The sequence below is a fragment of the Paroedura picta genome, chromosome 1 (assembly GCF_049243985.1).
Source record: "Paroedura picta isolate Pp20150507F chromosome 1, Ppicta_v3.0, whole genome shotgun sequence".
Classification (NCBI taxonomy): domain Eukaryota; kingdom Metazoa; phylum Chordata; class Lepidosauria; order Squamata; family Gekkonidae; genus Paroedura; species Paroedura picta.
This window is the reverse complement of record NC_135369.1, coordinates 151017103-151039275: the sequence shown is the minus strand read 5'-3', so window position 1 is coordinate 151039275 and position 22173 is coordinate 151017103. Positions and strand designations below refer to the sequence as shown.

At 41.9% G+C, this 22173-nt stretch overlaps 1 protein-coding gene across 1 annotated transcript in view; it reads left to right on the top strand.

Moving 5' to 3' along the window:
* The window catches only part of FAM83B (family with sequence similarity 83 member B), a 74329-nt gene that overhangs the window by 5448 nt on the left and 46708 nt on the right, over positions 1-22173 (top strand). Inside the window, exon 2 of the mRNA XM_077308757.1 lies at positions 17043-17544. Within this exon, the coding sequence (XP_077164872.1) occupies positions 17101-17544 (444 nt within the window). The 5' untranslated portion in view covers positions 17043-17100. The remainder of the gene's footprint in view (positions 1-17042; positions 17545-22173) is intronic.

The window sequence follows — 22173 nt, the reverse complement described above, 5'->3', positions numbered from 1 at the left end:
AGTATTAATGACAAAGGCCTTTTCTGCAGTTGTTATTTGCTGGCGCATGCTTGTCGCATTGACTTCTGGATGCCAACCCTAATTTTGCAACTGGCATTCTACATTTGTGGGTTTCTCAGGTGCTGGCCAGGAGTCCTTTTGCAGCTTGCATGTTACACTTCCGCCAGGAGAGTAGGTGATCCTGAGTCCTTCCTTACCTCCCTTTCCTTTAAAAAAAACCCTGAGAATGCACAATAACATAATAGCGTACCCCCACATACTTGTTCATGAGCCTCTTGTGGCGCAGAGTGGTAAGGCAGCCATCTGAAAGCTTTACCCATGAGGCTGGGAGTTCAATCCCAGCAGCCGGCTCAAGGTTGACTCAGCCTTCCATCCTTCCGAGGTCGGTAAAATGAGTACCCAGCTTGCTGGGGGGTAAACGGTAATGACTGGGGAAGGTACTGGCAAACCACCCCGTATTGAGTCTGCCATGAAAACGCTAGAGGGCGTCACCCCAAGGGTCAGACATGACTCGGTGCTTGCACAGGGGATACCTTTACCTTTTTTACATACTTGTTCTCATGTTTTGCTCTGATTGCCAATCTCCCTCCCCCTCCCATGGGAAAAGTGCCCAAGCTCTCCCCTTTTCCATATACTGTGCGGCTCATCTCCCCCCCCCCCCGTCCCCCACAGCCTTCTTGGGAGCAATGCAAATTAAAAGATAGCTTGGGAAAAATGGTGCCTGCTTGCACATTTAAGTGTGCTGCCATCTCAGGCAAGCCTCCTGTGTCGTCAGTTTCCCCTTCCCCCCACATGTTATTTTTTTTTAAAAAAGGCCAGTCAATACATTAGGATGCTCCTATGTTGTAAAACAAAAAAGCTTTCCCCCCTCCCCCATACTTGAGGAAAGCTCAGGAGGGGGATGGGCTGCTGGATGATATTAATAAGGTTGGTAGCCTCCCTGCCTGAAATTGACCATAGCTTCGTTTCCCTTTATGAAATTGACAAAGAGTGTTATGTTGAATGTGCCTCTTGGGGGAGGTTGGGAGGCGGTGTGTGTGTCATGCCTGTGCTACTTTGGAACTACATTGTGATGTAATCGTGTTTTAAAACTTTTTAAAAAATACAGCAGGGAGTGGAGGAGGGCAGGCAGGGAGTGGAGGATGGTGGGCAGAGACCCAGCATTGGTCAGATTTCAAACGTCATCATTTTAAGACAGGAAACAGTGGAGGAGGCCAGTTTTGAGCTTTCCCTTTAGGTTACTGTGAATTCCCTCCCAAGGGAGTGGGGGGGGGGATCATGTTTTTTACGGATTCACAAAACATGTGGCAAACAGGGAGCACATTCAGTGCTGCGCCTGAATCAGGAGATTTTAATGTGAAAGTAATGAAATTCCACTTAGCTTTATAGGTGCTGTAGTGAAGTTTTTAGTTGCTGCAGAAAAGGCCAGAGTGATGGGGCTCCAGAACAAGTCTGTTATGAAAATGGAGTCTGGAATAATTGGATTAAGGGGTAACTCACTGAATGAGATATTAAAACATGTAGTCAGAATTGCATGTAGCCTATATATAGCATCATAATAACGTATGTTCACATACGCTGAATATTATTGTGGACTCACATATTTATGTAATAGGGCAGAGAGTTTAAAAGTAAGAAAGGACATCTAGAATCATAGAATAATAGAGTTGGAAGGGACCTCATGGGTCATTTAGTCCAACCCCTTGCACTGTGTAGGACACCCGCATCCCAATCACTCATCTACTGTAAACTGCCACCCCTTTGCCTTTACAGAATCAGCCTCTCCATCAGATGGCTATCTAGCCTCTGTTTAAAAATTTCCAAAGATGGAGAACCCACCACATCCCGAGGAAGCCTGTTCCACTGAGAAACCGCTCTAACTGTCAGGAACTCCTTCCGGATGTTTAGATGGAATTTCTTTTGAATTAATTTCATCCCATTTGTTCTGGTCTATCCCTCTGGGGCAAGAGAGAAGAATTCTGCTCCATCCTCTACATCAGTGATCCCCAACTCCTGGGCCGGAGACCAGTACTGGTCCGCCGATCAGTCGGTACCGGGCCGCAGCTCCTCCTCCTCCTCCTCCCTTGAAGGCTGCCCTGCCACTCTGCCGCCGGCTCACCTTTGGTGCTCTCCAGTGGCCGCCATGGCTGGGGCTCCCCCTCGGTGTGGCAGCTGCTGCTGGCAGTGCCACCAAGCGGGCGGCGGGAAGTCAGGGGCGCTGGCAGGAAAGCAAGTGGAGCAGGGGCTCAGGCGGCAGCGACGTCCCACGGCAAAAGACTACCCCCCCTGCCGAGCCTCAGTAAAATAGTCAAGCATAGACCAGTCCCCGGTTATAAAAAGGTTGGGGACCACTGCTCTACATGGCACCCTTTTAAATAGTTGAATATGGTTATCAGATCCCCTCTCAGTCGTTTCCTCTCTAGGCTAAACGGACCAAACTCCCCCAATCTTTCTTCATATGTCTTGGTCTCCAAACCCCTCAACATCTTTGTTGCCCTCCTCTGGACACGTTCCAGTTTGTCAACATCCCTCTTCAACTGGGGTGCCCAAAACTGAACACAGTACTCAAATCTACAAGGATTACATTACGTGTCCTGTTCTGCGTGGGAATGTCATTGGGGTTCACTGTTGGTTCAGGTGGCTGAAGATCCAGATGCATACAGCAAGAATTCTGGAGTTCCAGAAGAGAAGACATGGTGAGAATGCCACATGAGAATCCAAATAGTAGTTCCAGGCAATAATCCAAATGAGAGAGATGCAGAGAAATGGGGCATAAGAGCAGCACTGCATATGTAAATGAGCTAACCTGGAAATTTCTGCTGACTTGTAACCATATATAAACTACAATTAAAACAGTTAAAACATAACTCAATTTCCCCAGCTGTGGGTCTTGCTTTCTTGCCCCAGATACTACGTTTTACCCTTTAATTATGTGTGTTGTACTTACATACATAATGGCTTATATCCAGTTGCTCTTTTGTGATAGGGGATGAGCACTTCTGTTAGTGTGGGGAGGGGTTGTTACTTATTGCTCTTTCCACCACAGAACCTCATTATTCTACCCATACTGTTTACGAGGGTACCTGAACCTCAGGAATAGAACAGAATTTTAGGAGGCTCATGGGGCTGCAGTGGGAGGAAGAAGGAATGAAATTTTCATCATGTGAGAGGAGCAGAATTTACAATTCACTGGATATGCTCCATAGTTTATATAACAAATAGTATTAATACTTTGTAGTATTGTGTACTATAACCACTTATTCTTGTTGTTCAAAGGGATGTAAGGTTCAAAAATAGAACTGGCAACATATCCACTAGAACTCTCCATTAGTACAAATATTTACATGTCCATTAACTCATAAAAGTGATTCTGTTCATTTACCACTTTATGTGGTTTGTATCATTCTGAATCTGTTTTACGTCATTCAGGGGGAAGAACTTCAGTTTACACTGAAGTAATATACAATTTAAATTCTATTATTGGCTTGAACAAAAAAGAGAATTAGCTTCTTCAGTTCTAAAATTCTTGACAACCCAATATTGCAGCTAAATATCTAATCTAGGCACAGTATAATATATAAATATATAACATATAAATACTAAATACCAATCAATTTAATCCATTTGTAGCAGAAGATTTTAGAAAAACTCTTCTCCCCAAGGTTAAAAGGCAGAAAATCAGGAATGATCTCTTGTCGTACTTGGAGTGTGGATCTTTATTATTCATTACATGCACTGACACACACCATTTGTAGAGTTCCTGTGTATATACAGTGTTCCTAGCTTGTTTAAATGTTTAAAGTTATGAGATGTTTAATATGATGTGATGTAACTTTAATATAACTTTGATCAGTCAAATTCATGCAAATGTTGGCTGGTAAGGGCAAGACATAGTTCCACAAACTCTCTGTAGGGCCCTGCAGAATGTAATCTCATGTTAACTTTAAGATCTCTGTGAGGCCACCACTGGTTTAAAGTGTGGATATTTTGACTGAGATGCCATCTAATGACATCCAGGTTTGTTTCTTTATCTGACTTCTTGTCCTGTGGTTTCATTTTTTAACCAATGCCTGTCTATGGTTAGAAATTCATGATGGAAACAGACAAGATTGAGATCATAGTGGTTTGCAATGTAGTGCATGTTTGGCTGCATTGGCATCTAGACATTTTTATTACTAAGCCATCTGAAAAGGCTTAAATGTTTTCACTCATTCCTTATACCTTCACGGCTTGACTGCAGTAATATGATACATATGGGACTGCCCTTGAAGATCATTTAGAACTGAAGCTAGTGAAGAAGAAAATGACCCACCTTAGAAATTCCTATCATCACTATAACTATGATCAATAAAGATCTTGTTGTTGACATAGTATTTAAGTGCCTTATTATTGGAGCAAGGATACATATCCACAAACTGTTTATTGGTTTGATATGCCACCTTCCATAATGAAACACTGGGCAGTATAAGCAGTGTTTCCAGGAAGTCTCTGATAGCAGCATTGAGTAGGTGCATACCTGTCTAGTGGCTCAGTGATGGAGCATCTGCTTAGCATTCAGAAGGTCCTAGGTTTATTCTTCAGAAGGCCGGTACACTCTTCCTAGTACCTAGACCCCTTCTCTTGAAACACCAGTACTCATCTTGAGCTTTTAGCTAGTTCAAAACCATACCAGCTAGTTCTAAACCACACCCTAACCACACCAGACCACATCTCAGTATTCTTCAGAGCTATCACCCAGTTTAAACTGAATAGAGAAATCTCTCTCAAAAAGATCTATCTACCTCATTGGCCTGAATGGTAGTATCCATCTAACTAACCACTCATCCTTTCTGTCATTGTTAAACTGCTCTCAGTCAGGGTTGATTCCATCATAGTCCTTTAACCTGTTTGTACAGCACCTCTAAGCTTTTGAAAATACAGCCCATCACAGACCTCTATCTATTACACTGGAGAACCACTGTCAGTCTGAGTAGACAACAGTGACCTTGATGAACCAATGGTTTAATTTAGTATAATGTTTATGTGTTCTTGCCCTTAGCTTCATCAATTGAGCCACATCATGACACTCCCTTCATGTGGGTGAACATTATTTGGAGGGTGAACATCTTTTGACCATTTGTGATTTGATGTTCAACTAGCTGGGAATTACTTAAGTTGCTTTCTTTCATTTATTTTGAACTTTGGACTTGACATAAAGACCGATTATGCACCGCAACAGCCACGCCGGACTGCCGCCATTCGAATGTGCTGGGGTAAAAAGCCCCGCTGTCCCCTGAGTATGCACGGGGGCAGGGCATCCTGGGTGCACACTGGCCGCCATGGTGCAATAGCCCCGTGCACACAACGTGGAGCCGGAAGTGCCTGGAGCACGGGTAAGCTGTGGGGGCGGCTTGGGAGGAGGGATTGGGGTCCGGGGGGCCTGATGCAGGATGGTGGGGAGCAGCATGCTGCTCTCCCACCATGGCGGGGATAGGGGGATGCCCCTGTCAGCTCCGCGGAGCTGTGGAGCTGGCAGGAGTGAGAGGCGTCCCTGCAGGGACGCTGTAGGCCAGGAGAGGAGCCGGGCAGGAAGGCCCAGCTCCTCTGATTACACACAGGGCTGGCCCAACCCATCCCTTGCCTGTGCCCACTGCACTCCCCGAGCCGCAGAAGAATTTGCGTTCCTTTAACATGGGTCTTCCAATGGCCCGCATTGGGCCAGGCCTCAGATGGCGGCGACGTAGGGCATAATCAGGGATTTTCCCCGAATTATGTCACTGCTACATTGGGCTTTCCGGCCCGTGCATAATCGGTCTATGTGAGTCTTTAGGAACTGAGAATTTAAAAGAAGTTAGACCAGTATGGTTAGACCACCAAACATGGCCTGGATTAGAGGGGGCTTTTGCCCAGCAAGGCTCTGACTAGCTAGCGGACTTTTTATTAGTTGTTCCATTAAAAAAAAAATCATTGACTTCTTCACTGTGTGGTAAGCTGTGGCAGCGATTTTGTCGCTGGTTCTGCCTCCTGCAACTGCCACTTTGACAGCCCTTTTGTGGTCATGGCCACCACCCTGTGTCAGAATTTCAAATGCACCCACAGTCTCACAAAGGTTGGAGATTCTTGGGCTACATGGAGCAACTGGGAAATTAGAAAATTGCCTGTTACTTAAATAATTTGTTATTTCCATCTTGAACAAATAATGGAATGATTAGTTGAAATTATGTATTGCATAACCTCAGACTTTTGAAGGTCCTTAAGGAAACGAACAATTTCTCTAACATGTAAGATAGCATCTGTAAAAAAAGAAATGTTGTTACCTGTGCTTTTAAGGATAGCAGTTGTTATTTTTTTTTCCTTTGGAGAAATAAAAGAAAAAGAGTTGACCGCCAGAAACAAAAAGAATTTCAGAGTATAAAAGTTCAGAAAATATCAGTGTTATGGGAGATTTAAAGGTATCCCCTGTGCAAACACTGGGTCATGTCTGACCCTTGGGGTGACGCCCTCTAGTGTTTTCATGGCAGACTCAATACGGGGTGGTTTGCCAGTACCTTCCCCAGTCATGACCGTTTACCCCCCAGCAAGCTGGGTACTCATTTTACCGACCTCAGAAGGATGGAAGGCTGAGTCAACCTTGAGCCGGCTGCTGAGATTGAACTCCCAACCTCATGGGCAGAGCTTTCAGACTGCATGTCTGCTGCCTTACCACTCTGCATCACAAGAGGCTTGTGGGAGATTTAAGGAAAGAAAATATTGACATTTGTTTCAACTGAGCATTTGCCTGTGATGTTACATAGCAAGAATAAAAGTAGAAATTATCTGCTGGCTGGATGCAAGGTGAATTAATCTTCAATTATAATCTATAAATTTCATCCTTTAAACCATGCCTGATCCTCAGGAATTAAACATACAGGAGTTTTAGCATAGTACCAATCTCCATAATTAATTGGGGAGGTAGTCTTTAAATCTTCATTCAACGCTTTAATGGATCAATTGCCATTTAATAATCCTGTAAATTGTGCAACTCTGATCCCCTGCATTTAGCTTCACAATCCCTACTAATGAGAATGTTCTTTACCTAGCCCGTTATATAAAAGGCCATGTTATACTTATATGGAGTTGACTACAGGCTGCCTTGAATTCAAAGGAAAGGAAGGTAGTCTTGCAGAAGATGCATGCGGGTGGGGAAGTTTAAAAACTATGGCTCACGACTGCATTGTGGCAGGACCCAGTAAGACAGGATTCGGAAGATTACAGCTCTAAAGAAATTACGTATGTTAAATCATTTGTAGTTATGAATCATTTATATTTTGCATTGTAGAGAATCAATGGAAACAAAGATTCTCTACCGTGTGATGAGGAAACGGGGTGAATTATGTGAGAAGTAATTTCCCTATATGTGGTACGGTGCTTTTTGTATCTGAAAACATTTAGAAAATGAAATGGACCTCTAGTCCTAGATATTTTTTGCTCTCGGACATGTGTGCTATGTACCCCCCCCCCTCCCTTGGGAGGGAATTCACAGTAACCTGTTGATAAAATGTTATTTGCCCACATGCTTCTTTCATGCTTGCTCCTTAGAGGAATGGAATTTTTGTACCCTATTGCTTACTACCCAAAGGAGTCTCAAAGCGGTTTACAAACACCTTTTCCATTCGTCTCTCCACAATAGTCTACCTGTGAGGTATGTGGGGTTGTGAGATGTCTGAGAGAACTGGGAATGGGCCGCAGTGACCCAGCAGGCCTCAGGTGTCTCAAAGCATTTTCCAATTGTCTTCCCTTTCTCTCCCCATAGCAGACTCCCCATGAGGGAGGTTGGGTAGCGAGCCTCACAGGGAAGCTGGCAACCCTAAGAGGAAGACTCTCTGTGCACAGCAGTCTTGACCTTAGTAAGGTTTTATATGCTGTTTTTTTTATTTGCCAGGCCAAGGTTATTTGCCAGGCCAAAAAGTCATTCCAGTTACCATGTGTCTCCAGCCATTTACTTGTTCTCTATTTACAGTTTCAGGCTGTAAATATTTATTTAGATCTTCCTGCACTTCCAGACTCACAGGACTGATGCTGGTCTGCCTGTCCGTGCCCCAGAATACTAACAGTTGCTGGTAAGGGCTGACCATAGCCCATAGGCTAGGAGGGACACTCCTGCACCACTCCCTACCAACTGCAGGCAAAAATGGCTCATTTGAAGGCTGGACTCTGAGACATTGTATGATTTTGAAGTCCCACCTCCAAACCTCCAGGAGTATTTCCAACTCAGGGGTAGCCAACCTCCAGGTGTGGCCTGGAGAGCTCCTGGAATTACAGCTCACCTGCAGAGTATAAAGATCAGCTCCCCAGGCAGAAAGGGCTACTTTGGACGGGGTTGTGGTAGAGAAGAAACATTTAAGGCCTCCCACACAGGTTGTTGTTGAATTGAAAGACTTGAGGCCTACTGCACAGGGTTGTTGTGCAGATGAAACAGGAGACAGAAGAGCCAATTTCTTCTGGCTGTGAATAATGCTGTGCAGTGGCCTCAAATCTGCAGAGAGTTGCAAAGAAGAAAGACACATGGCTTGGCTGTGTCTAACCCCCGGCCAGAGCAGTATTTTAAGTGAGAAGGGGCTTTTCTGTGGCCTCCCTGTCAGGCAACTGTTTGGCAGAAGGGGAAAGTCCCCCCCCCCTCAAAAGGAAGGCCCTCAGGCTCCCCTGCATTGCTCTTGGAAAGGCCTCCCTCCCCTCAGTCAGAGCCTGTCAGAGGCTCCTTCATAGCAGGCCTGAAGGGAGGGAGGGGGAGGGGGAGCACTCTGCAGCCTCCTGCCAGCTCTGTCAGGGTTCTGAGGCAATTTGCAGTTGGACATGGCAGTTAGGACAGCCTTGGGGCGAAAAGGGCTAGCGCAGCCTCTGTTCTCACCCCCCTTGGCAGCCCTGCTGACCTCTCCCTGCAGTGGTCAGGAGCAGACTGGCAGCCAGACTGGGCTGGGTGAATGTAATTTTGGTCTGTCCTGGTGAGGGGCCAATCAGAAGGCGCTCCACACCTTCCAATTGGCCCCTCCGCTTGTCAGTCTGGGTCCAAGGGGCCAATTGTTGGCCACCCCCATCACGGACTGAGCCCACCCCAACATCCCTTACTGTTTTATTAAGAGGGAAAAGATATGTGTTTCAAAAATTAGACCTCTGAAGAAGACCTAGTGTGCATCAAACCACATCAGTTCTAAAACCTAAGATTGTATGGTGCGTACGATATTTTTGGCTTATGGGCCTAATTTTTTTTAACCTTACCTTTTTTTAAAGAAAAAAAGCTGTACACAATACATGTTTATATTGGTTTTGGTACCCCACAACCTGAGTAATCTGCTGGAGCAAAATAAATTACTTTTGGCATATAATTTTGGCTTCCAATAAAATTTATTTGTAGACATTTAATAATGCATCTTGTAGAATTTTGTTCCAATTCATTTCCTTTTGGTGTTTATTTTGTCAAACCCATTAAGTTCTTCAATCTAGTCTCTGATATCTTTAGACCATCAAAAATAAATTGCAGAACAGTAGCTATTGGTTATAATTGTATGGTTGTAGTAGTGTATCATTTGCATATCCCCATCTGCTTGAACCGGAATATATAGACAAAGTAATTACATAGGTTTGATAGAATTGTTGGAGTTAGTGTGATTGCTGCAATAAATTTTAAAAACCTTACTGGCCCAAGTAAACAATAAACAATTACCAGGACTTGAAACCAAGGATCTTGGATTACAGTTTCAGTTCATCTGATTTATTGTCCTCAAATCAGCTCAAATGATATACAGATCAGCTGGCAGAAATGAAGTCCCACAGAAGCCACAGGATGATTCATATACTCTGGATTTCTCCCACCACTGCCTTGTTCTTTTTTAGGAGACAGATCCTGCCTCTCTTCCTCCTACATATCTACAAGTGGTTTGTAGGGCATCAGTCTGTCGCTGTTTAGACAGAGTAGTCTTTGGATGCTGTTCCCCATTTATAAAGGGGGAAAGTCCTACATCATAGAGTTGTAAAGATCTATGAAACAAGTACTGTATCAGGCGTAGGCAAACAGTGGCACCCATGCTAATAGCAGCTCACCAGGCCATTTTGCTTGGCACCCAGACATATATCACAATCTAAATAACTTAGGCAATCTAAATAACTTAGGCAGCACTGCTGTGGTCATCAGTTCAGGAGAAGACAACAGGCATGACTTAGGCCCTCTCTTAGCTCTCTTAGCTCCCAGGCCTGCACATTGACTGGCTGAATCCAGTCAGGCTCTCTGAGATGCTGACCTCCATACTAGGACTTAGGTGCCACCAAATGTCATCCAGCCAAGTACAACCCTCATCTCCTTTTGTTTACAGGCACACCAGCATCTTTACAGGTCAATGCTGCCGTCTTTTTAATACTTGTGCTGCAGAAGGTTGCCAGATCTGTTATAGAGTGCCTAAAGCAAATGCTTTCAAAAAAATTATAAACTAATTTGACTTCAAGGTTAACTCTAGTTAGACTACTATATATTCTGCTCCTCTATTCCAAGCTAGTTTATTTTCTTTGTGTTAACTATACTTAATCTCTGTAATACATGTTTTTTTAAAGGAGCAAGTTTAATTAAAACATATTCTTAAAACTCTTTTCTTAAGGAACAAGTTTTGATAGAAACACCAAAAGGGAAAAGCTGCTGTTTTTGAGAACAGGCAGGGTGGATACCTATTGTCACCTTGCTGATTCAGTTTCTTATCCAAGGTGTGGGAGAGGAAAACAAAAACTGAACAGTATGTCTGTTAATTAGTCATACCAGTGATGTAGGCAGGCCCTGGATGCAAGCAGAAAATGGATTAGATCAGCATGGGAAAAACAGGAAGAGAGCAGTACAATTATCTTAGGGAGATGAGATGTATATGACCCATGTGAGAGCTATGAGCAAGAAGAGGGACTGAAAAGAAAAAATTGCTAGAATTTCAGAATCTTTTTTTTCTTTTCACTGTTTTAAAGAGATATACAACAACAGCAGAGACATTAACACCATACACTGTTGCTCAGAATATTCTGACAGCATACATCCCAGTAAATTCTCTCAGGAACCTACAAGTTTCAGAACAAAGTTCAAGTCCAGTGGCACCTTTATGACCAAGAATTAAACTTTCTTGGTCTTATAGGTGCCACTGGACTTGAACTTTGTTCAGTTGCTCCAGACCAACATGGCTACCTGCATGAATCTGTCTACAGATTTCAGAACTGTTGTTAAAGTTTATTGTTAAGCCCACGGAAAGTGCAGTTATAAGTTATGAATATTGGACATATCTGCATTGGAGATAAAATGCCACAGTCTTATGGGAAGAGCAGCTGAGAAGCAGAAGAAGAGTTGGTTCTTATATGCCACTTTTCTCTACCCGAAGGAGGCTTAAAGCGTCTTACAGTCGCCTTCCCTTTCCTCTCCCCACAACAGACACCCTGTGAGGTGAGTGAGGCTGAGGGAGCTCTGATATCACTGCTCGGTCAGAACAGCTTTATCAGTGCTGTGTAGAGCCCAAGGTCACTCAGCTGGATGCATGTGGGGAGTGCAGAATCGAACCCGGCTCGCCAGATTAGAAATCCGCACTCCTAACTGCTATACCAAACTGGCTATTGTTCTGGCTATTGCTGCTGTATGGACATCCAGCAGTGCTCAAGAACTACAAGACTTAGTGCAGCTTTTCTCAACTTTTTTATCATTGAGCAACCCCTGAAACATTTTCCAGGCTTTGAGAAACCTCAGAAGTTGCGTGATCCTGCAGAATATGGTTGGGAAGCATAGCTGTGTACATGCCCACCCAGGGCCTCTTTCCTTCCTACCCCCTCCAGGCCTATTGTTGGGGAGGGTCAACATAACTGTATATGGCCTATAAATGTTTAACAAATTCAAAATGTATGTAAAAAAGATGCCCACCCATTCAGGAAACCTTTCCAGGGCTGTCAAGGAACCCCAGGGTTTCACAAATGAATGTTAAGCACTATCAGTGATAACAGACCCCATCCATCTCCCTTCCCTGACAATTGATAGCAGCCAAAAGTCACTGTTACTCCAGTGTTTTTTAACATTGTGTTTTAATTTAATAGGGTTTAATCTCCAATCACAGCTTAAAAGTATCAAAAGCACTGAGGATCTGGGATGTACATATCAGGCACATACTGTTGCTATTGAACGCCATAAGCCTGTGACCCCACCCAGAAACTTCATGGAACAGAAGGCTGCCAGGAGGGAAAAAAGATGGGGGGGGGGAATAAAATGGAGGCCCCTTTCAAATACTTTAGACACTGTTTACTAACATATTTTTGGTCCCATTTCAGATGCAAATATTTTGGCCTCCATCTGGCAATGAATTTTATTTACCTTTCCAAAGTTGCTTGTATCCCATTTGCAAAATTTGGCTGAGCTTTGTTGTTAAAAAAAAAACACACTCTCTTTTCTTCTGCTTTCAGGTGTTCTTTGTACTTCTGGATCACAGTATTATATTGCTTGAAGGTCTGAAAGGACCACTCCCTGCCTCATACCCTTTTTCCAGCATGTTCTAACTTTTACATTATGGTCTAGACCAATATAGCTATTCAGTGCTAAAGTGACAACGTTCAGATGCTTCCAGCTGTCTTTGAATTGCTATATGATGGCTATAATCCAAGGCATTGTAAAAAAAAAGTGTGGGTGTGAGAAAAGCTGTGTGATTTGAAATGGCAAAACACTTTAGATGTGGTTCATAAATGGATTTAAGTATGCTGTCTGAAACCCCCACCCCCATGTAGCTTTACAAAGAATTCAGCCAGCAGTGGATAACGGGTTCAAAATGGCATTGTGAAATGGGCCTGAATTAAATTTGGTTTATATTTCTTTGAGTTTTGTGTATAGTTATAGAAATTTTAAAATATTGAAACAAGATAGAATCTACTGGTAAATCAGGTCGTGTTAAAAAATAAATAATGGGGTGGATCCAAGGAGGCTTCCTCCAGCCTAAGGAGCCTTTCCTCCAACTTATGTGGCTCTTCCTCCAGCAGAAGATCTATTAAAGTTGAAGAAAGTCTCCTTAGGGTAAAAGAAGACATCACATTTTGCTCTTCTATAATAGTAGGAAAGTGGTGGGTGGTAGAAGGTTCTGTCACGTTTGCAATTTTTATGGGTGACCTGGTAGGATTTTCAGAGGTGCTTTAGCATTGTCTGCCTCTGCTGAGTAATCCTGGACATACAAGCACTGACCAGGACCATTCTGTTTTGCTTCTGAGATCTGACAAGATCAGGCTGGCCTGGACCGTCCAGGTCAGGGCCTGTGTATGAGTATGAGAATAGTACAGGAGGATAAAAAGCATCCCACCCACCCACCCTGGTTGTTTCCTGATCTCTCTCTGCCACAACCCCTTGAATATCATGTTGCACAGCTGTTTGATTAGAATTTTAAAAATGGAGGCCACCATGTGGTTCAAAAGGTGTGCTATCATTCTCTATGGTGAGAATGGGAATCAACAGTCCATGTAGTCTCAGACTACACTTCACCCCAAAATGGACCTGCAGAGATTTGAAAAAGTGATAGTACCATGGTATGTCGGGAAATATAGGTGCTTACTCAATGTGCAGTCTCACTGAAGGAGCATCACGCAGACATGTCTTGTCTCTACCCTTGTGTTTTTTTAAGTCTTCAACACCTAGTATATTTTTACTTCTCTTCAGTAGGGCAGTACTCCAAGACACCTGCTAGTGTATCACATCAGCATCATTAAAAAATCACAGCAGATAATGCCAGTGCAGCAATAGTTCACACATCCATGTGATTACATAACCAGGAATAGTCCAGAGAGACTATAGGCAGTGATATGGAAGCAGAACATGACTATATTAACAAAAATCAAGGAGAGTTCTGCTTCACAGATGCAGCAGTCCCTGGAATGTACAGCCTCAATAACTCCAGATATGTGACCCATACAAGTGATCTATAGCAGTGCTGCTGAAGTCAAGTGCTTTAGAAAGGTGTAACTCTGTTTAGGACTAGACTGTTGATCACTTAGGCCCTATCAATTCCCTCAGACACAAGAGCACTTAGCAGCATCCAACTGAAATGTTTCATTCCAGAACTGACCATTTAAGATCCTTCCAGCTCTCAGTTGATGGATTTGGCATGGCCTGTCATTAGCTCTGCTCCATAGATGTGGGGTAGAACCTTTTCAATTGAAAATAGGCTAGATATCAGGAAAACATTTTTCACAGAGTAGTTCAGCAGTGGAATAGGCTGCCTAAGGAGGTGGTGAGCTCCCCCTCACTGGCAGTCTTCAAGCAAAGGTTGGATACACACTTTTCTTGGATGCTTTAGGATGCTCTGGGCTGATCCTGCATTGAGCAGGGGGTTGGACTAGATGGCCTGTATGGCCCCTTCCAACCCTATGATTCTATGATTTTGAAAAACAGAAGGGATGCCCATGAAGAATGTTCAGCCCTTCATATGTCAGTGCAGTCTGTTTATCTGCAGTGGTTAGAGCTGATGTGTCGCTAGTCAGTCATGTTAGAAGGACTAAAGGTGGGATACAAAACATGAAAAGTCCGCTGCTCATACATGGTCGAGGCCTGTACTTGATGTATTTTTCTTCTTTTGCTAACATTTATATTTTGCTAATGTTATTGAAATCTTGTTTAAATTTGCGTTGGTTGGAAAATTTTCTGATTCAGATTTTTTTTTGAAAACTGACATATGAGCATTGGTTGTGCTCCCTTAGAGCTGGAATCTTTTGATTTTGTCAACAGCTGTGGACCACATTGAAGATGCCCTTGCTTTGCCTTTGTTCATTGGTCATATTTTCCATGTGCAAATTCCATGTGTCATCTGAATAGCAGCCCCTGATCCTTATAATGATGCTGGAGGTGGGGGAGCCACAAAAACAGGGAGAGGCGGGAAGATCTGAGAAGGCCTTGGGCTTTCAACTGCTTCGGTCTAATTTTAGGATGCTTTAGGATGCCTAGGGCTAATCCTGCATTGAGCAGGGGGTTGGACTAGATGGCCTGTATGGCCCCTTCCAACTCTATGATTCTATGATTCTATAATTTTGGCAGTGATCCCATGGAACTCTGGGTTCCCATTCTGGAGCAAGTAGTGTAGAGCAGGGGTAGTCAACCTGTGGTCCTCCAGATGTCCATGGACTACAATTCTCATGAGCCCATGCCAGCAAATGCATTCCTCTTCCTTATATGGTGATAGGAAGTTCACTGTGTACTTTGTTTGCTGTTTTTTGACCGTATTAATAAATCTGATTCTGACACCGGCAGGCGTAGATCTCTCTCTCTCTCTTTCAGCAGGTACCATAGGAGGTAATCAGGGCTCATTTGTAGCAGGGAAGCAAGGGTGGTTTGTAGTTTGGGGCTCGTTTGCAGTTTGGGGCTCGTTTGCAGTTTGGGGCTCGTTTGCAGTTTGGGGCTCGTTTGAAGTTTGTCTCTGTCTTGCGATTTGGCAGGGCTTGCTGCGTCTCTCTGTGTGTGTCTCTCAGACGTCTGAGAGCAAAGTGGCTCGCCTCCAGGGAAGGAGGGCGGGAGTTGGAGAGGGAGGGCCAATCAGGATGCGACCAACAACCTTGATTGGCCCTATTCCATCTCGGACAGCCAGGACACTCTCCACCCCCAGGGCTGTTTCACAAATATTAAGCAGAACAATGGATAAGGATTACCAAATCTTGCCCGATATCAATCATAACAACTTAATTCAGTGTCTGTATGTCTATGGCTTACATGTTAATAAAATTCAAATAATAATCCCAGTGTTATTTAAATTCAGTTGGTCTTTTATTGACTACGTTCATTGGTTTTGCCATTTGACTCAATTCTCCCAACTTCTTCAGAAACGCTGACATGGTCGGGGGGCTCAGGCTTTTCCAGCCTTGTGCTACCAGCAATCTTGCAGCCGTAGTGGCATGAAAATATAATTCTTTTGCCTCCTTGGAAACTGAGTCCAGTATTATGCTCAGTAGCATGTACTCTGAGTGCAACAGAAATGTAATGTCTAACATTTTTTCAATCATATGTATATTAATCCAATATTTTAAAATCTTTTTGCATCTCTACCACATATGATAAAATGAATCTAGTGCATCTTTTCACCTCCAACATTTTCCATCATGCTTATTTGACATTTTATAAATTACCTTTGGAGTAATATACCATCTATAAAACATTTTATACCAATTTTCTCTCAAGGTTTGACGTTTTGTTAGTTTAACATTTTAAGACCATAATCGTTCCCATTCATTCAAATCTATTTTTGGTTAAAGTTTTGGATCCATTTAATCATAGCATTCTTAATCGGTTCAGATTCTGTCTCATATTTAACCAAAAGTTTATACATCTGACCTTACAAATATGGTTTCTTTTGGTTTACTATCATCTCAAATTCAATCAGACTTGTTCTTAATGTATTGGATTCATTCATCTCTGATTTAACCTTTGCTACTATTTGCAAATATTCAAACCATTGAATGTTTACACCCTCATGCCTTAGCTGATCCCAGCTTTAATCTGAATTTCATTTGCTAACATATTGATTCTTGTATCCTTTTTTGTTGTACCCTACTCAAATAAGTTTCAACTGGCAATTTTAATGGTGAGGGATTTGGGCTAATTCTGTTCTTATATTTAACCCAAATTTTTAATATGTCACTAGTTCAGAAATGAGGTGTCTTTTTCTTCATGGCTTTTGCTGTGGGCCACAGAAGACTATGGATTCCTTCTGTGAGCCCATATTTCTTGAATGCTAAATCTCTAGCTGATGGGTTCTTAATCCAGTGTGATATGATTGCCCCGGAGTTTTGAATAAGCTACTAGTGAGATACTCAGGTAGCCAGATTGTAATTGCCTTCCCATGTGTAAAATGCATATTTGACTCATGAATTCTGTTATTCTATCTGTTTCTGTTTAGATGTTTGTACCCTGCTTTCCTCCCATGTGGAAGACACGCTAATGAATGGATGCGAAGCTTCCTTACCCATTAAAAAGTTTTGATAAATCTCTTGTTTCTCTGCTGTGTGCTAGTTTAAAACCTCACTACAAAAATGCTGACTGTTTTCTGTTCCTGTTTTAGATATATTTCATAGCACATTAATGGAAGTTTAAGAAGAATCGCCATTAAGTAACTGAAAATGGAAACCTCATCTCTGCTGTCGTCCTTACATGATGAATGCAGATCAGACGGCTACCTTGAACCGCACTATAAGGAATGGTACAGGCTTGCTATTGATGCTTTAATTGAAGGAGGTTTAGAGGCTTATCAAGAATTTCTTGCCAAGGAACGATGTTCAGAATTTCTAGCAGATGACGAGATTAATTACATCCTGAACACTGTTCAGAAAATCCCCCCCAACACGGTCTATGCGCCTGACAACACAGCTGACGATGCCTCGTCCTCAGGAACGTACTGGCCCATGGAGTCGGATGTGGAAGCTCCTAACCTTGACTTGGGTTGGCCCTATGTAATGTCTGGGATGTCTGGTGGTACAAATATTGAGCTGCTGTTCCATCCCCCAAGAGTACAACCTTTTACAATAAAGGAAGCTGTTAGGAAGATGATGAAAGAAGCAAGAAAGGTAAATATTCAAACCAATTAAAACATATTGATAATGGATGAGGGATATTCTGATTTCACAGGGAAAGTTCAGATCAAGATTTATTTTCATGCCAGTAAGTTATTACAACAGAGTCTCTGAAATACCTGTAACCTTTTGTGAGGGTCATAAGAATGTACAGCTTTCATGAATTTTCTGGCTTTCATGGTTACAGCAGTAAGCTGTAAGTCTAAAAGTCCAAAACACACAGGGGCAAGCACAAGAAGAGATCCAATTTCTTTGTTTACCTGACCTTTTTCAAGTAGTTTTTAGTCTTATTGTTTTTGATGAAGGCTGTAAGCAAGTAATCCATGAATTGTAGAAGAGATTGGAAGACGTTATAACATAAAGTACCTTTGTACATAGTGAAAGTACTACGTTATAACATAGTGAAAGTATCTTTGTGCTTCTGGTTAGTAGGGTCCAACCCAGTCTTTTAAAATGTGCGTTAGCCAGTTGTTGAAAATATGCTGTTATTATGAGAGAGTGATCAGCGTATGTTCTTAAGCCAATTTAACATCAGTCATCAAGTTAAAAATTCTTTCTATATATTGTGTAGTGATGAGAATAATGTACCATCTTGTTTATTAGTTAAAATCCTCAGAGTTGCTAAATCAGATTTATATTCTTTAAGGAAAGTTTTAGCTCCTTACGTATTTCTTTTTTAGCTCCTCCATATTACTTGACTGGATCTGTCAAGCTTGGAGTTCATAACACATCAAAATCTCCACCTACATAAGTGCTACCTTATGAGAACCTCTGGATTTTGATACTGGAATCTTTTATACAAAGCCTATGTAAAGTAAAGTAAAGTAAAGTAAAGTAAAGAAGTTATTTATGTGAGCAATAAATAAAAATAATTTTTATATTCTGTCTAATATTCTCTCAGGCAATTATGTATACATTAGTTACCTTTGTATACTTCCTGAAGGGTAAGATAACTTGCCTTAATTGCCATCTTTTGTTTTTGCTCACAGTAGGTTTTGCAATTGAGTTCTCCAAAAACAAGTAATTTTAAATGGGTATGGAGAATGATCAAATAAAAAAAATAGATTTAGCATATTTGTTTCCTTTATTTAATGAGTTTATTTAATGCTCAGAGACATGACCTTCCATTTCCCCATCTTTAATAATACAAAGTTATATTTGTATCAACTGATTTTCTTCCAGAATCCTAATGTTTTTCTTACTTGCATGGTTTTCACCATAGTCCATTAGCTTCTATTATAACTGTTAAATGTCAAGGACAAACTCAAATTACATTGAACGTTTTGGTGACCATTTTTCAGTCTGCAACGGGAAAGTACCTTTTGGAAAAGTACTCAAGTGTGAATCATTGAACTACAGGTTGAATTTTGTATAGGGTTTTTTTTTAACCTCCTCATGAATTCCTCAGTAGTTCTCAAAGTGGGAAGTGTCACTAACGTAGCGATCCTATGCTTCTTTCCACAAGCCTGCTTAGAAGCAAGTGCCACGTTATTTAGTGATACTTATTCCTTCGGATTGTGATTTAAATAATTCTTGTTTGTTTACTGTTGCTGTTCCTGTTCTTACTATTATTCTTTGCAAGTTAACTATCAATGTACAACTGGAAGAGTTCTAAGGTAACAGAATATGGAATTCCACTCTGTAAAATCATACATTTCAAAAATTGTATTTTGTTATTATCTAAAAGATATATGTGTAAGTAGCCTTATCTCCTCTAGAAACCTGAGAATCTTACTCTGATAGAAGGCAATTCTTTGTGCCTCTCAAGACTAAAAGGACACTTAGTCTTCAGGGAGAAATGCTTTAAGCAGTCTGTCTGCTGCAGTTGCCTGACTCTTCTAGTCTAGTCTGTGGCCTGGAAAAAGAACCATTTGCAATGAGCAAGACAATCCATGTGCTTAATGTTCTATTTTCTTTGCTTTGTTGTGGTACAGGGAGTGCATGGCAGAAAGCTTACTGTTTACTTTGCAACCCGCCACGAGCCAGTTTTGCTTAGAGTACTCTCTAAGTACCCTTAGAGAGGGTACTAATAATAACAACAACAACAACAACTAACAACAACTTCTTAGCTGCTCCAACACTGTCTGATGCTGTTCGGAGGCATGTTTTGTTAGAATTTATGATGCTTCTTATAGGAAACTTGAATATAACATAGTCCTATGTTAGTATTGCCAGAGTATCAGTTTTGAGGATTTTTTTCTGTGAAGGGCCTTCCCCCCCCACAAGTCTACTCAGATACAGGTTCCATTTAATTCAATGGTGCTTGCTCCCAGGAATGTTCTTAGGATTGCAGCCTAAATCTCATAGAATATGACTGTAAACAACACACACACCTATACAAGAAAAGTGACAGGTGAATTGCAGTGGCACACAGTATGTGGGGAAATGACAGTAAACTATCCTGTACTGATAAAGGAAACTGAGATGGTAATAGAAGTAGGAGCCAGTCAGGGATTCTTTAAAGGAAAATGTTAAACTGCAGAGTGGTATCTGAATGTCATTTCTGTGGATACTCTTTTTCATGTAATATCCTTTTAAGATTCAAATTATACTTTCTCTTGTAGCTTTGATAGAAATGAATTGCTATGTATACTGTAATTTCTTCCTACAAATAAGTGCATTCACGGCAGAGAACACATGTATTTGCAATAGCAGACAAGTTTTTTAGGGTGCAAGCCTTTTGCAAACCCACGTGGGTCTTGAGGGGGGGAAACTTACCAGATGGTATCCCTTGTTGTCACTCTGTCGTAGGACACTCTGGGATTTCCTAAAAATCGTATGGTGAATGCTGTAGTTTTAGGGACATCTTAGTGTCATGTGATGAGATGTCTTACTCTGATAGAACAACTTGTGGTTGCACAACCAGAAGTTATGGCATTTCAGGATGCCCCCCACACCCACACTCACACACACATGCATACAATTTCCCCTACTCTATTGGCTTTGAAATTCATAAATGAAATACTAGAACCAGCACTTTCTTGTTCATTGATGCGCCATATCTCAGTATGAATATCCAAAGTGAGGTGTCAACTTGTATATACTAAATACGTACCTTTTAAAATCCCACTATAACTGTGTGCCCCTTAATTCTTTTCCTGTTTCTGTGAACATTTAGAGCATCCCCCCATTCATTTCAGAAAACAAATGCAGTACTTACAAACGGTCAAAACTTGAACCTGGATCCCTTTGAACCTCTGCTCCACTAATAGGCCAGCAGAGCTCAAACCCATGAGTCGTTGATATTATATGTGCACAAAAAGGGACAGAAAAGAGTTTATTAAATACAAAAGGATGGTGTGTCAATGAACAACACAGTTTATTTAACTAAATGGTTAAAAACATAGTTGACAACTTCCAGAATCAGATTCTAGGGGTTCAAGCCTTCTCTAAGAAACAGCATAGACATAGTCCATCCTTCGGCTCTTTTTTGTAAAAAATACATATATTTATTTATTTTTATTTCAATTTTATTTTATTGCCATTCCCAAGATGGCTCATGGCCGTTCATAAGAAAATTTCCCACAATAAGATCCCATTACATTAATAACATCTCCCATCTCCCAGTTAAAATAATAAAAGTTACATCCATGCCCCGGTAGTGACCTCTCCCTCCTACCCCCAGTTCTACAGACCAAGTCAGCCCCCTCTCACTAGCATCTAAGTTAATTATACCCCTGATTCTTTAGCATAAGTTGACCCTTCAATCAGATCAAACTTGGGGGGAGAGGGGGTTTGTTACATCATCTGCTCTGTTTCTCCCTCCTACCTACTGGATAGGTGATTTCTTGGGGATGGGGTAGGAGATGCTAATGGGGTTAGTTCTTGGCAGAGTCTGCACTTACTTTCTTTATTCCATTGTCAATCCTGTTGAATTCAGATTGCTTTGAACTCGATTCTTCCTCCCCCCCCATTGAAACAGGAAAGTCTTCTGCACGGGTTAGGGAGGCTCAGAAGGTGCGGGGGGGGGAGCCAAGCCTCTTTCTTTTCTTGGAGGGGAGGGGGAGAGGATCGAAAAAGGCAGAAGAGGGAGGAAAAATCCAGGACCGATAGAAGTTGAGAGAAATTAGGGGCTTCTCCTTTAAGGCAAGTGTGTCACATGACCAGGTGTAGCCTATCAGAGGTTCTCTACCACAGAGCTTTCTTTCCCAATCCGGAGCTTTCTTTCCCAAGCTGGATATTCAGGCTTAAAAGCAGTCTGAGATTTCGCACAATAAAGGTAGGGTCACTCCGGATCAATCATTGCTGCAGAAGGAAAATTAAAATCGCCCCAAATCCAAACGGAAATCGCATTCTGTGTAGAGGGCAGGGACTGAATCGATCTGGGGTTGGAATAAAAGCTCTGTGCAGTTTACACCCTTGTCTCCAACCTTGGAAGAGATAAGAACCTGTAAACAAAATGATTACAGGCACCTGCATAGCCAGACCATGTCTTCTATCACATTAATCCTTCAGAGGAAGTAGATGCTTTACTTCACACAAACGTTAATTTTCACACATAATTAGGTCTGTCCAGTGAAATGGAAATTCACATGAAATTCTGAATGGGGCACCTTATTTTATTTAAGTCACTTTTATATAAGGTTTTTAGAGGCATCTTCGGGTCACTGAATCAGTTCAGTA